The sequence below is a fragment of the Oncorhynchus keta genome, chromosome 2 (assembly GCF_023373465.1).
Source record: "Oncorhynchus keta strain PuntledgeMale-10-30-2019 chromosome 2, Oket_V2, whole genome shotgun sequence".
Taxonomy (NCBI): domain Eukaryota; kingdom Metazoa; phylum Chordata; class Actinopteri; order Salmoniformes; family Salmonidae; genus Oncorhynchus; species Oncorhynchus keta.
In genome coordinates, this window is record NC_068422.1 from 10,978,880 (window position 1) to 10,994,632 (window position 15,753).

Genomic DNA, 15,753 nt, shown 5'->3' on the forward strand with positions numbered 1-15,753 from the left:
CGGAACAATCTGCGATACCAAAAGTATTTTCGGTTCCCGCTGGCGTGGATTCGGCCGTGAAATGGGACGCTGTGGAAGGAAGGGGACTCTCTGTTCCATTCTCATTTAATTTTGTAGAGTTATCAGGGGAAGGTAGATATGAGTCAGTGGACTGACACAGACACACTGGCTAGCGAACTCACTGGGCTCTTTGTATTCAGATGTTACACACACACATAGCAGCCAATCATCTGGTGTTATGATAAGATGCTGCATTCACAGGAGCCAATTTTTATTTATTTAACCTCCTATTTAACTAGGCAAGTCAGTTAAGAACAAATGGTTATTTTACAATGACGGCCTACCAAATGGCCTCCTGCTGGGACGGGGGCTGGGATTTAAAATAACTAAATAAATCAAATAGAAATATTGGACCAAACACACAACAAGAGACAACACAACATAGAGAACTAAGAAGACAACGACACAGCATGGCAGCAACGCATGACGACACAGCATGGCAGCAACGCATGACGACACAGCATGGCAGCAACGCATGACGACACAGCATGGCATCAACGCATGACGACACAGCATGGCATCAACGCATGACGACACAGCATGGCATCAACGCATGATGACACAGCATGGCATCAACGCATGACGACACAGCATGGCATCAACGCATGACGACACAGCATGGCATCAACGCATGACGACACAGCATGGCATCAACGCATGACGACACAGCATGGCATCAACGCATGACGACACAGCATGGCATCAACGCATGACGACACAGCATGGCATCAACGCATGACGACACAGCATGGCATCAACGCATGACGACACAGCATGGCATCAACGCATGACGACACAGCATGGCATCAACGCATGGCATCAACGCATGACGACACAGCATGGCATCAACGCATGACTACACAGCATGGCATCAACGCATGACTACACAGCATGGCAGCAACGCATGACGACACAGCATGGCAGCAACGCATGACGACACAGCATGGCATCAACGCATGACTACACAGCATGGCATCAACGCATGACTACACAGCATGGCATCAACGCATGACTACACAGCATGGCAGCAACGCATGACGACACAGCATGGCAGCAACGCATGACGACACAGCATGGCATCAACGCATGACGACACAGCATGGCAGCAACGCATGACGACACAGCATGGCATCAACGCATGACGACACAGCATGGCATCAACGCATGACGACACAGCATGGCATCAACGCATGACGACACAGCATGGCATCAACGCATGACGACACAGCATGGCATCAACGCATGACGACACAGCATGGCATCAACGCATGACGACACAGCATGGCATCAACGCATGACGACACAGCATGGCATCAACGCATGACGACACAGCATGGCAGCAACGCATGACGACACAGCATGGCAGCAACGCATGACGACACAGCATGGCAGCAACGCATGACGACACAGCATGGCAGCAACGCATGACGACACAGCATGGCAGCAACGCATGACGACACAGCATGGCAGCAACGCATGACGACACAGCATGGCAGCAACGCATGACGACACAGCATGGCATCAACGCATGACGACACAGCATGGCATCAACGCATGACGACACAGCATGGCATCAACGCATGACGACACAGCATGGCATCAACGCATGACGACACAGCATGGCAGCAACGCATGACGACACAGCATGGCAGCAACGCATGACGACACAGCATGGCAGCAACGCATGACGACACAGCATGGCAGCAACGCATGACGACACAGCATGGCAGCAACGCATGACGACACAGCATGGCATCAACGCATGACGACACAGCATGGCATCAACGCATGACGACACAGCATGGCATCAACGCATGACGACACAGCATGGCATCAACGCATGACGACACAGCATGGCACCAACGCATGACGACACAGCATGGCAGCAACGCATGACGACACAGCATGGCATCAACACTCGACAACAACATGGTAGCAGCGCAAAACATGATACAAACATTATTGGGCACAGACAACAGCACAAAGGGCAAGAAGGTAGAGACAGCAATACATCACACAAAGCAGCCACAACTGTCAGTAAGAGTGTCCCTGATTGGTGTTTGAATGAAGAGATTGAGATAAAACTGCCCAGTTTGAGTGTTTGTTGCACCTCTTTGCAGTCACTAGCTGCAGCGAACTGAAAAGAGGAGCGACCCAGGGATGTGTGTGCTTTGGGGACCTTTAACAGAATGTGACTGGTAGAACGGGTGTTGTATGTGGAGGATGAGGGCTGCTGTATGTATCTCAGATGAGGATTGGGGGGGGGGGGGCTGACAGGGTTTTATAAATAAGCATTAACCAGTGGGTCTTGTGATGGGGAATACAGAGATGACCAGTTTATAGAGGAGTATAGAGGGCAGTGATGTGTCCTATAAGGAGCACTGTTATAAGAGTGCTGCATTCACAGCAGCCAATCATCTGGTGTTATTAATAAAGAGAAACCGAGCGTGCTGTCCTTGCCTCCGTGTCTCTGTATGGTACATCATCGCCACTCTTGATTGGTTAACCAGGTTAACTCTCACTGTCCGACGGGCTAACTAGGTTAACTGCGTAAAGCAGTGTTTTTCAATTCTGGTGCTGGGGACCATCAGGGTGTGCACTGTGCAGGCTTTTGTTCTAGCCCAGTAACTCACCTGTAGCCTACATGAAGATCTTGATAAGTTGAATGAGCTGGGTGGGCTGGAACAAAAGCCTGCACTTCCTATACCGTAGCTCTTTAGGATTAAAGAGCACTGCTGTAAAACTCATCCAAAAGAGTTCAGGGGTACTGTAGGGGCTGAGTTCTACTAGCTGTGTGGGGGGCTCCGGTTGGTGCCCCTGCCTTGTGTGAGAGGGCCAACAGTAGTCTACTGTGTGTTGGACTAGGGAACAGCTAGCTACAGCTAGGAGCAGAGCGCTTCTCAGTCAACTGGGATTCACTGGTTGGCCCCTCCCCTGCTGTCTCATTGGTTGGCAGGCCTGCATGGAATTGCCTGTCCCAGAAACCAGGAACAAAATTTGAGCTGGATGATGAGTTGACTCTACTGTTCACTTGCTTCCGACTGCTCACACAGAGTATCCTACCATCTCTACTTCTCTTCTTAAACAGATGCAGATATTGACCCCTCCCTCTGTCTGTGTTTCCCAGCCCGGTGCTGTCGCCTGCGGTGAACTAGCTGGTTTATAATGCTGGGCTGAACATGACCTTGTGTTATAGAGGCTTTCATGGCTGGTTCCCACAAGGTAATGCAGACCCTCCTTGCTGCCTGGTCAAGCAGTTACAGAGAATCTATTGTCAGTCTAATAAGATGCCTTGCAGGGGGTGAGGGAGTTTATAGCCGCCAGCTACTGTCTGTCCGTGAGGCTGCAAGCACTGAAATGTTTGTGTGGAGAATGGGAACACCCCGATAGGGTTGTTTTTTTTCTTTTGTTTAGACTTTTATGTCTCCTCTCTTCATTTCTTTAAATTCTCTCGTCTCCTCTTCCCTACTCCTCGTTGACCATTTTCTCATGCTGTAGTTTTCTGATTATCTGTGGTGCTGCTGCCATCCTGCACCAGTTCTTGTGTACTAGATTGTGTGTCAATGAAACAACAGTAATGTGGAGAAATACAGGTTAAATGAAATGACCCTCTAACGTGGATGGTGATGATACTAGTATACCTGATCTTTCATGGCAAACAAAGGAAAGAAGCAGACAACTCTGGTCCTTTTGTCAAATAGACTATTGTGTGTTTATAGCTTAAATACATGTTCATTCATCCACTTCATGTTTCTCAGCTGTGATTTACATGTTGTTATTTAACTAGGCAAGTCAGTTAAGAACAAATTCTTGTTTACGAATGTCCAAACCCTAACCCGGACGATGCTGGGCCAATTGTGTGCCGCTCCTTGGGACTCGAATCGGACCAGGGTTCTGTAGTGACGCCTCTACGACTGAGATGCCTTAGACTGTAGCGCCACTCGGGAGCCCCACAATACAGACTGAAAAGCACTTTCCCATCGGGCAAGTCAGGGGCATTTCTTTGTTTTTGGTTGCCTTAGTGTTAATTAGCTATTCACCTGCAGAAGTAGCATGTATTGCCTGCGTTTCACATAGACAAGGAATCAGAAAGATCACTATTGGAATTCTTTTAGATTTTGGTTGTCATCAGTAAAATACATTCTCAGAGCAGGCTCAACTTGTGTGTCTCCACTTTAAACGGGAGGAACCCAAAAGATCAGTTTTAGGCTACTGGAGGTAGGCTCAACTTGTTCGACAGCTCCATTCACTTGCCCCAGGCAATAAGGCAACTCTTAATGTCAATCCCTGCTTCTGAGTATCGGGATACTGGTACCTTGTCAACCCTACTTCTAACGCTCTCTCTCTCCCACAGTAACCCTTCCTTCCCAGGATGGAGGAGATTGTTGTAGCAGGGATATCGGGCCGGCTTCCTGAGTCGGACAACCTGGAGGAATTCTGGGAGAACCTCTTCAATGGGGTTGACATGGTAACAGAAGATGACCGACGGTGGAAGCCAGGTGAGCCCCTGTGACCTTTCCATGACCCGGACTATTTTGACCCACAAACATCAGACTTGTTGCTGTTGTTTATTTCAAAATCATTTGATCTCTGAAAGGACTCTGAAAACCTCAGACTGACACACAGGCTACCTTGCATCCCAGCGTTCTGCTCTGTAAACTGATGAGTAGGTTGTTGTATCCTGATGTGCGTGTACTGCTTAGTCATGGATGTTGCATCAACCCCATGACAGGAAATACTTCCCTTCCCGAGAAGAACATTCTGGTCACAGACCTGGTTAGCTGTACTTTGCATCACCATCAATGTCGGCAGTTCAATGAGTAGAATGCTGAATGCTTCCTCCACAGGCTTTACTGGCCCATTCAGTCAGTGCCCAGCACCCACTACCCACATGAAGTAACCCACATGAACACAAATGAACCCTGGCTAGTGCTGGTGGCCATTCGCTGTAAGATGAGCCTTTGATGTGTGAGACTGTGAGAGAGTTGCTCTGTCTCTGAAGGAGTTTTGTGTCTGTCTGCTCTGTTGCCGTTGCTGTTCACCACCTGGCTGGGGTGCTGGGCTGTTGGCACGGCTTCTCCTTCGTGGCTTGGCTTGCTTAGATTCTCTCTCCTCTATCTCTCTCTCTCTCTCTCTCCTCTCTCTCTCTCTCTCTATTTCTCCTCTGCCTAATTCACTCCCTCTTTATTTCCTCTCTCTTGTTCTGCCTTTCTCTCCATCTTTTTCTTCTTAGCCCCGTCTCACCTCAGTAGCCGTCTCTCTCTCTCTCTCGCTCCCTCGCTTGCTTGATCTCTGTCTCTCTCTCTCTTTCCTCTCTGTGAATAGCACCTCTCATCAGTCAGTGCCTGGCAACCAGCTAAAGCTCGCATTCATGTGCAAAAAGGCCCTGGGCTGATGGCACCTCAGCCCTAAGACCACACACCACAGGAGAGGAGGGAAAGAAGGGAGGAGAGGGCCTTGTATGCTACATAGAAACACAGAGGAATGAACAGTCCTGCTTTAGATGTGTGTGTGAAACTATGACATTCATTCACTATTACATTCATGTCCCATGAATCTGTTCAGATGATCCAGTCAGTGACTACAGGTAGAACATGCTGACTGGGACACCCGGTGACACGGTTATTTATCCCTTAATGATCCATGTGCCATTGCCATTCATTCCTAGGTCTGTACGGTCTTCCCAAGAGGAACGGCAAGCTGAAGGATATCAGCCGGTTCGATGCTGCGTTCTTCGGGGTCCATCCCAAACAGGCCCACACCATGGACCCTCAGCTTCGCCTCATGTTGGAGATTGCCTACGAAGCCATTGTAGACGGAGGTGAGGAGTAGAGCGGGATGAGTAGATGTGTATAGATACATTTTACTGTGTCTCTTTTACAAAGCTTTCCAAATAAAATGTATTGGTTTATTTGGATCCCTGTTAGTCAACAGCTATCCACAACAGCTGCTCTTCCTGTCATCCATAGATGACATTATCCACATGTCAAAAAGGGAATGTTTCAACGCTCATAGACCTGTGTGTGAGATTAGTTTGTTTAATGTGTGTGTACAGGTCTGAACCCGACAGAGCTGCGTGGCAGCAGGACAGGTGTTTACATTGGGGTGAGCGGCTCGGAGGCGGGCGAGGCCTTCAGCAGAGACCCCGAGGAGTTGCTAGGATACAGCATGACGGGCTGCCAGCGTGCCATGTTTGCCAACCGTCTGTCCTACTTCTTTGACTTCAACGGTATGACCTCATCTAGCACGGCTGTGGCTTCTCTTAAGCTCTTATGGTATCAGCTGTCATCAAAAAGATAATAAATCCTTAACTGAACATTCTCCTGTGTTTGTCTCATCTCTCTCTGTCCCCCTCTCTCACCATCTCTCTCACCATCTCTGTCCCTCTCTCTCTCACCATCTCTGTCTCTCTCACCATCTCTCTCACCATCTCTGTCCCTCTCTCTCGCTCTCTCACCATCTCTCTGTCTCTCTCACCATCTCTCTCACCATCTCTGTCCCTCTCTCTCTCACCATCTCTGTCTCTCTCACCATCTCTCTGTCTCTCTCACCATCTCTGTCTCTCTCACCATCTCTCTGTCTCTCTCACCATCTCTCTGTCTCTCTCACCATCTCTCTGTCTCTCTCACCATCTCTCTGTCTCTCTCACCATCTCTCTGTCTCTCTCACCATCTCTCTGTCTCTCTCACCATCTCTCTGTCTCTCTCACCATCTCTCTGTCTCTCTCACCATCTCTCTGTCTCTCTCACCATCTCTCTGTCTCTCTCACCATCTCTCTGTCTCTCTCACCATCTCTCTGTCTCTCTCACCATCTCTCTGTCTCTCTCTCTCGCTCTCTCACCATCTCTCTGTCTCTCTCTCTCGCTCTCTCACCATCTCTCTGTCTCTCTCGCTCTCTCACCATCTCTCTGTCTCGCTCTCTCACCATCTCTCTGTCTCGCTCTCTCACCATCTCTCTGTCTCTCTCTCTCACCATCTCACCATCTCTCTGTCTCGCTCTCTCACCATCTCTCTGTCTCGCTCTCTCACCATCTCTCTGTCTCGCTCTCTCACCATCTCTCTGTCTCGCTCTCTCGCTCTCTCACCATCTCTCTGTCTCGCTCTCTCGCTCTCTCACCATCTCTCTGTCTCTCTCTCTCGCTCTCTCACCATCTCTCTGTCTCTCTCTCTCGCTCTCTCACCATCTCTCTGTCTCTCTCTCTCGCTCTCTCACCATCTCTCTGTCTCGCTCTCTCTCTCACCATCTCTCTTTCTCGCTCTCTCGCCATCTCTCTCTCTCGCTCTCTCGCTCTCTCACCATCTCTCTCTCTCGCTCTCTCGCTCTCTCACCATCTCTCTGTCTCGCTCTCTCGCTCTCTCACCATCTCTCTGTCTCGCTCTCTCGCTCTCTCACCATCTCTCTGTCTCTCTCTCTCGCTCTCTCACCATCTCTCTGTCTCGCTCTCTCACCATCTCTCTGTCTCGCTCTCTCACCATCTCTCTCTCTCGCTCTCTCGCTCTCTCACCATCTCTCTGTCTCGCTCTCTCGCTCTCTCACCATCTCTCTGTCTCGCTCTCTCGCTCTCTCACCATCTCTCTGTCTCTCTCTCTCGCTCTCTCACCATCTCTCTGTCTCTCTCTCTCGCTCTCTCACCATCTCTCTGTCTCGCTCTCTCGCTCTCTCACCATCTCTCTGTCTCGCTCTCTCACCATCTCTCTGTCTCGCTCTCTCACCATCTCTCTCTCTCGCTCTCTCGCTCTCTCACCATCTCGCTCTCTCGCTCTCTCACCATCTCTCTGTCTCTCTCTCTCGCTCTCTCACCATCTCTCTGTCTCTCTCTCTCGCTCTCTCACCATCTCTCTGTCTCGCTCTCTCGCTCTCTCACCATCTCTCTGTCTCTCTCTCTCGCTCTCTCACCATCTCTCTGTCTCTCTCTCTCGCTCTCTCACCATCTCTCTGTCTCTCTCTCTCGCTCTCTCACCATCTCTCTGTCTCTCTCTCTCGCTCTCTCACCATCTCTCTGTCTCTCTCTCTCGCTCTCTCACCATCTCTCTGTCTCTCTCTCTCGCTCTCTCACCATCTCTCTCTCTCGCTCTCTCACCATCTCTCTGTCTCTCTCTCTCGCTCTCTCACCATCTCTCTGTCTCTCTCTCTCGCTCTCTCACCATCTCTCTGTCTCTCTCTCTCGCTCTCTCACCATCTCTCTGTCTCTCTCTCTCGCTCTCTCACCATCTCTCTGTCCCTCTCTCTCTCTGTCCCTCTCTCTCTCTGTCCCTCTCTCTCTCTGTCTCTCTCACCATCTCTCTGTCCCTCCAGGGCCTAGCACAGCAATCGACACTGCCTGCTCCTCCAGCCTATTGGCTTTGGAGAACGCCTTCAATGCCATTCGCCACGGACACTGTGACTCCGCCCTGGTGGGAGGGGTCAACCTGCTGCTCAAGCCAAACACCTCGGTGCAGTTCATGAAGCTTGGCATGCTCAGTCCGGACGGAACCTGCAAGTCCTTCGACTCCTCAGGTAAGAGGGTGAGAGACCTGGGTTGTGTTCAGAATGAGGCAGTGTGCAGCATTAAATGTTGGAGATAAAATGCTTCTCATGCTGAAAGCACACCCGCATACAGCAGAACTATTATCTGGTTTGGCCCTGAAAGCACACTAACATTACTTTCTGGTGCGGTCCTCTATGTGTTCCCCCAGGAAACGGGTACTGTCGTTCAGAGGCTGCAGTGGCGGTGCTTTTGACCAGACGCTCCATGGCTAAGAGGGTATACGCCACGGTACTCAACGCTGGTAATAACACTGACGGATACAAGGAGCAGGGTGAGAGAACGCCTCATTACAACACACCACTGAGAGTACCTGGACCTAGTCACTATCCCCAAGGTACTGAGAGGAAGAACTCTCAAACCTAGCATGGTTTCTGTCTTATATACACCTCCAGCACCTCTCCTTAACTTCTTCCACATCTAAAAGGGTTTTAATATTGTAAGTAACATTGTCATATTTCTGCCTAACTCTCTGGTAGGTTGCATATAGTTTTCACAGCAATTTTCACCCCAACGTGTGGCCTGCCTTACGTATGTGCCCTGTACTGTAAATGCCAAGCAGTAACCCAGTAGAGGGTCAGTGAGGCCTCACTGACCCACTGTTTTCCTGATGCCCCAGTGTAACTCTCCTGTTATCTGTGGTGTACTCAGGAAGTGCCAGGTCCAACTCTTGAAGTACAGATGTGGGGAGTGTAATAGAGATTCCCAGTCATTCCATACCACACTTCGCCCCCTCCCTCTGCTCTGCCAAGTCTTGTCTGCCTGTCACACACAACAGTAAACACACTCCCAGACTGGTGATCCAGTCACAACGTACTGGCCTGCCGTATTTTGAAGATCAGGCCGGCCCCATGACGTGCCACAGTTCTTAGCTCCTCCGGGGTGATGTTTCCCCCAGGTACAGATCTAGGATCAGCTTCCCCTTACTCAAACCTTTACCATTAGTGCGGAAAATTCCAAACTGACCCGCGATCAGGGGCAACCTTACCCTACACCGCTCTTAGCCATGTGGGTGACATTTATTATACAACATTACATAACAGTTCTCTATGAATGGCTACAGAAAATACTAATTAATTGATTGACGTGTTTGTCCCAGGTGTGACGTTCCCTTCAGGTGAGATGCAGCAGAGGCTGGTACGTTCTCTCTACCAGGAGGTCAACATCACCCCTGACCAGGTGGAGTACATCGAGGCCCACGGCACCGGGACCAAGGTGAACACACACACTTGATTCATTGTTGTTTGATCATGTTCCAGAATGTTCTGTGGACGGTGTTCTGTCACATTCCTCCCCCCTGATACATCTGGTTCCCCTGGTGACCTCAGCCCATTCTCCTTCCAGGTCGGCGACCCACAGGAAGTGAATGGGATTGTCAGTGTGTTCTGTCAATCAAAGCGTGACCCGCTGCTCATTGGGTCCACCAAGTCCAACATGGGCCACCCAGAGCCCGCGTCTGGCCTGTCTGCACTGGCCAAGGTGAGAACTGGTCTGGGTTAACTTCTAGAACACCCGTTGTCATGTACAAAATCACAATATGTGCAGGCTTTTGGCCAAGCCCAGCACTAAGACTTGTCTCTCTCTCTCCCTCCAGGTCGTGTTGTCTCTGGAGCGAGGTGTGTGGGCTCCCAACATCCACTACAACAGCCCCAACACCGACATCCCTGCCCTTAGTGACGGCCGCCTCCGTGTCGTCAACGAGCCCATACCAGTCCGCGGCGGCATCGTTGGGATCAACTCCTTCGGATTTGGAGGCTCCAACGTTCATGTGATCCTCCGCCCCCCTGGTTTTGACACCCCAAAAAACATCAAAGCGCCCCCCAAGATCCCCTCTGAGTCCTCTCCAGTACCTAGGCTCCTCCAGGCCTGCGGGCGCACAGAGGAGGCTGTCTCCACCCTCCTCAGCAAGGGGAAGGAACACTCGGGCAATGACAACTTCCTGTGTCTGCTGAACGAGGTGTCTGGGATGCCCACAGCGGGGATGCCCTACAGGGGCTACGCTCTGATTGGCTCCAAGGATGATGTCACAGAGGTGCAGAAGACTGAGGCCACGCCCAGACCACTGTGGTACGTCTGCTCAGGTAAGAGAGAGGACTGGGTAGGAGAGGAAATGAGAACTTACCTCTAACCACTGCTACAGGGTCAGATGTAGCATTTATTCAATCCCTAGCCTAATGGTTGGTGTTAGTGTTAGGGTTGGGGCCGGGGGCAGGATAATGTGTTCCTGGATCTGTGGTTAAGGGCAACTTCTACCTCGAGTGATGACAGCAAAGAGGTTTAAGAGAGAGGTGTGTGTGTTGTGTATATCTCAGGTATGGGCACCCAGTGGGGTGGGATGGGGCGCAGTCTGATGCAGCTGCCAGACTTTCGGGAGTCCATCTTGCGTTCGGACATAGCATTGAAGGACACAGGGATGTGTGTGTCCAGTCTGCTCATGGAGGCTGATGAGAGCACCTTCGAGGACACCGTCCAAGCCTTCGTAGGCCTCGCTGCCATACAGGTACGCTGGTGCAGTCATCTTAACTAAGAGCAGACCACCATTTTTACAGAAGGAGGGGCACCATTTTAACTAGGAGGAAGGGGGAAATGGCACTGAAACCAAAAGGCTATGGACTGTATTGTCCTCCAAAGGCCACACGATGCCTCTAACATATCAAGGTGTTGTACTAGGTTCCTAAAGATAACCCCTGTCTGCCCCCCCCCCCCCAAGATCGCCCAGATTGACCTGCTCCAGAAGCTGGGACTGCAGCCAGACGGCATTGTGGGCCACAGTGTGGGAGAGCTGGCCTGTGGCTATGCAGACGGATCCCTCAGTCACAGTGAGGCTATCCTGGCGGCATACTGGAGAGGGAGGTCCATTAACGAGGCTAACCTGCCCCCTGGTGGCATGGCTGCAGTCGGTAAGAGTGTGTGTGCGTGCATGCGTGCATGCATGTGTGTTTTGAATTGGGATCAGTTGGTTTGCCTCTAACTCGCTCTCTCTTCTTCAGGTCTGACCTGGGCAGAGTGTAAGGCACAATGTCCCCAGGGTGTGGTTCCAGCCTGTCACAACGCTGAAGACACTGTCACCATCTCTGGCCCTGCGGTAACACATTTTGGTCCAAATCCTTGCAGTTGTATCTATCATTAGCGTTATACATTGTCAAAGATCCTTTTATACTGTTGAGACCAATTGTGTCTGTAACCTACATTTTTTTTGTCTATGAAAACCATCTTCCTGAAACTGGCACTGTGTACCTGTTTTCTGTCTGCAGGAGGCAGTGAGGAGGTTTGTATCAGAGCTGAAGGAGAGTGGTGTGTTTGCCAAGGAGGTTCGTAGTGCTGGTGTAGCCTTCCATTCTTACTACATGGCCTCCATCGCTCCCGCCCTGCTGGCTGCTCTCAAGAGGGTAAGACGACGTGTGTCAAACGGTTTGGGGTTTTAACTGTTATTTCAGGAGGAGAATCTAAACTACCTTCATGAACTGAAAAATTCCTATTCACTAGAAAATCGTTTAATTTCAAGTCATCTGCCAAATGTACTTAATTTTTATCTCTCCCTCCTCCCCCTTTGTAGGTGATCAAGGAGCCTAAGCAGAGGTCTGCCAGGTGGATCAGTACATCTATCCCCCAGAAGGACTGGAACAGCCCGCTGGCTCTGTACTCCTCAGCAGAGTACCATTGTAATAACCTGGTCAGCCCTGTCCTCTTCCAGGAGGGCCTGAGCCTGGTGCCTGATAACGCTGTGGTTGTGGAGATAGCACCCCACGCTCTGCTGCAGGTTAGACTACACCCTATATAGACAGCACCCCACGCTCTGCTGCAGGTTAGACTACACGCTATATAGACAGCACCCCACGCTCTGCTGCAGGTTAGACTACACGCTATATAGACAGCACCCCACGCTCTGCTGCAGGTTAGACTACACGCTATATAGACAGCACCCCACGCTCTGCTGCAGGTTAGACTGCACGCTCTTCTGCAGGTTAGACTACACGCTATATAGACAGCACCCCACGCTCTGCTGCAGGTTAGACTACACGCTATATAGACAGCACCCCACGCTCTGCTGCAGGTTAGACTACACACTAGATAGACAGCACCCCACGCTCTGCTGCAGGTTAGACTGCACGCTCTTCTGCAGGTTAGACTACATGCTATATAGACAGCACCACACGCTCTGCTGCAGGTTAGACTACACACTATATAGACAGCACCACACGCTCTGCTGTAGGTTAGACCGCACGCTATATAGACAGCACCACACGCTCTGCTGCAGGTTAGACCGCACGCTATATAGACAGCACCCCACGCTCTGCTGCAGGTTAGACCGCACGCTATATAGACAGCACCACACGCTCTGCTGTAGGTTAGACCGCACGCTATATAGACAGCACCACACGCTCTGCTGTAGGTTAGACCGCACGCTATATAGACAGCACCACACGCTCTGCTGCAGGTTAGACCACACGCTATATAGACAGCACCACACGCTCTGCTGCAGGTTAGACCACACGCTATATAGACAGCACCACACGCTCTGCTGTAGGTTAGACCGCACGCTATATAGACAGCACCACACGCTCTGCTGCAGGTTAGACCACACGCTATATAGACAGCACCACACGCTCTGCTGCAGGTTAGACTACACGTTATATAGACCGGACCCCACGCTCTGCTGCAGGTTAGACTGCACGCTATATAGACAGCACCACACGCTCTGCTGCAGGTTAGACCACACGCTATATAGACAGCACCACACGCTCTGCTGCAGGTTAGACTACACGTTATATAGACCGGACCCCACGCTCTGCTGCAGGTTAGACTGCACGCTATATAGACAGCACCACACGCTCTGCTGCAGGTTAGACCACACGCTATATAGACAGCACCCCACGCTCTGCTGCAGGTTAGACTGCACGCTATATAGACAGCACCCCACGCTCTGCTGCAGGTTAGACTACACCCTATATAGACAGCACCACACGCTCTGCTGTAGGTTAGACTGCACGCTATATAGACAGCACCCCACGCTCTGCTGCAGGTTAGACTGCACGCTATATAGACAGCACCACACGCTCTGCTGTAGGTTAGACTGCACGCTATATAGACAGCACCCCACGCTCTGCTGCAGGTTAGACTGCACGCTATATAGACAGCACCACACGCTCTGCTGTAGGTTAGACTGCACGCTATATAGACAGCACCCCACGCTCTGCTGCAGGTTAGACTGCACGCTATATAGACAGCACCACACGCTCTGCTGTAGGTTAGACTGCACGCTATATAGACAGCACCCCACGCTCTGCTGCAGGTTAGACTGCACGCTATATAGACAGCACCCCACGCTCTGCTGCAGGTTAGACCACACGCTATATAGACAGCACCCCACGCTCTGCTGTAGGTTAGACTGCACGCTATATAGACACACACAGGAGGTGGCTCCACTCATTCACTACTGCTGTGAATACACAGTGTCACAATGTGACTGTTTTCTCCTCTCAGAAACACACACACCTGACATGTATACACATACCTACAGTTGAAGTGGGAAGTTTACATACACTTAGGTTGGAGTCATTAAAACTCATTATTCAACCACTTCACAAGTTTCTTGTTAACAAACTATAGTTTTGGCAAGTCAGTTAGGACATCTACTTTGTGCATGACATAAGTAGTTTTTCCAACAATTATTTACAGACCGATTATTTCACTTATAATTCACTGCATCACAATTCCAGTGGGTCAGAAGTTTACATACACTAAGTTGACTGTTCTTTAAAACAGCTTGGAAAATTCCAGAAAATGTCATGGCTTTAGAAGCTTCTGATGGGCTAATTGACATCATTTGAGTCAATTGGAGGTGTACTTGTGGATGTATTTCAAGGCCTACCTTCAAACTCTTTGCTTGACATCAAACTCTTTGCCTCTTTGCTTGACATCATGGGAAAATCAAAAGAAATCAGCCAAGACCTCAGAAAGAAAATTGTAGACCTCCACAAGTCATCCTTGGTAGCAATTTTCAAATGCCTGAAGGTACCACGTTCATCATTACAAACAATAGTATGCAAGTATAAACACCATGGGACCACGCATCCGTCATACTGCTCAGGAAGGAGACGCGTTCAGTCTCCTAGGACGTACTTTGCTGTTGTTCTGGGATTGATTTGCACTTTTCACACCAAAGGACCTTGTGAAGATGCTGGAGGAAACCGGTACAAAAGTATCTATATCCACAGTGAAACGAGTCCTATATTGACATAACCTGAAAGGCCGCTCAGCAAGGAAGAAGCCACTGCTCCAAAACTGCCATAAAAAAGCCAGACTACGGTTTGCAACTGCACATGGGGGACAAAGATCGTACTTTTTGGAGAAATGTCTTCTGGTCTGATGAAACAAAAATAGAACTGTTTGGCCATAATGACCATCGTTATGTTTGGAGGGAAAAGGGGGAGACTTCCAAGCTGAAGAACACCATCCCAACCGTGAAGCACAGGGTTGGCAGCATCTTATTGTGGGAGTGCTTTGCTGCAGGAGGGACTGGTTGCTTCAATATACACTGCTCAAAAAAATAAAGGGAACACTAAAATACATCTGAGATCTGAATGAATGAAATATTCTTATTAAATCTTTTTTCTTTACATAGTTGAATGTTCTGGCAACAAAATCACACAAATTATCAATGGAAATCAAATGTATCAACCCATGGAGGTCTGGATTTGGAGTCACACTCAAAATGAAAGTGGAAAACCACACTACGGGCTGATCCAACTTTGATGTACTTGGGTGGGTTGTAGACTCCGTCTCATGCTACCACTAGAGAGAAAGCACCGCCAGCATTCAAAAGTGACCAAAACATCAGCCAGGAAGCATAGGAACTGAGAAGTGGTCTGTGGTCACCACCTGCAGAACCACTCCTTTATTGGGGGTGTCTTGCTAATTGCCTATAATTTCCACCTGTTGTCTATTCCATTTGCACAACTGCATGTGAAATTTATTGTCAATCAGTGTTGCTTCCTAAGTGGACAGTTTGATTTCACAGAAGTGTGATTGACTTGGAGTTACATTGTGTTGTTTAAGTGTTCCCTTTATTTTTTTGAGCAGTGTATCTACCATCTATTTTGAAGTGCACATCTCAAGACATCAGTCAGGAAGTTAAAGCTTGGTCACAAATGCGTCTTCCAAATGG

General features: G+C 49.7%; 1 protein-coding gene across 3 annotated transcripts in view; it reads left to right on the plus strand.

The window, feature by feature from the left end:
* LOC118373364 (fatty acid synthase-like) overlaps positions 1 to 15,753 on the plus strand; it is a 66,138-nt gene that overhangs the window by 15,175 nt on the left and 35,210 nt on the right. For 2 of the 3 annotated variants that reach the window (XM_052471458.1, XM_052471452.1), the window contains exons 2-14: positions 4,415 to 4,559; positions 5,729 to 5,881; positions 6,116 to 6,289; positions 8,357 to 8,557; positions 8,737 to 8,859; positions 9,685 to 9,800; positions 9,930 to 10,064; positions 10,180 to 10,666; positions 10,898 to 11,085; positions 11,296 to 11,485; positions 11,576 to 11,670; positions 11,840 to 11,974; positions 12,142 to 12,345. In XM_052471458.1, the coding sequence (XP_052327418.1) occupies positions 4,433 to 4,559; positions 5,729 to 5,881; positions 6,116 to 6,289; positions 8,357 to 8,557; positions 8,737 to 8,859; positions 9,685 to 9,800; positions 9,930 to 10,064; positions 10,180 to 10,666; positions 10,898 to 11,085; positions 11,296 to 11,485; positions 11,576 to 11,670; positions 11,840 to 11,974; positions 12,142 to 12,345 (2,328 nt within the window). In that variant the 5' untranslated portion in view covers positions 4,415 to 4,432. Of the gene's footprint in view, positions 1 to 3,127; positions 3,283 to 4,414; positions 4,560 to 5,728; positions 5,882 to 6,115; positions 6,290 to 8,356; positions 8,558 to 8,736; positions 8,860 to 9,684; positions 9,801 to 9,929; positions 10,065 to 10,179; positions 10,667 to 10,897; positions 11,086 to 11,295; positions 11,486 to 11,575; positions 11,671 to 11,839; positions 11,975 to 12,141; positions 12,346 to 15,753 lie in introns of those variants that run through there. The other variant, XM_052471459.1, reaches the window with a different exon arrangement.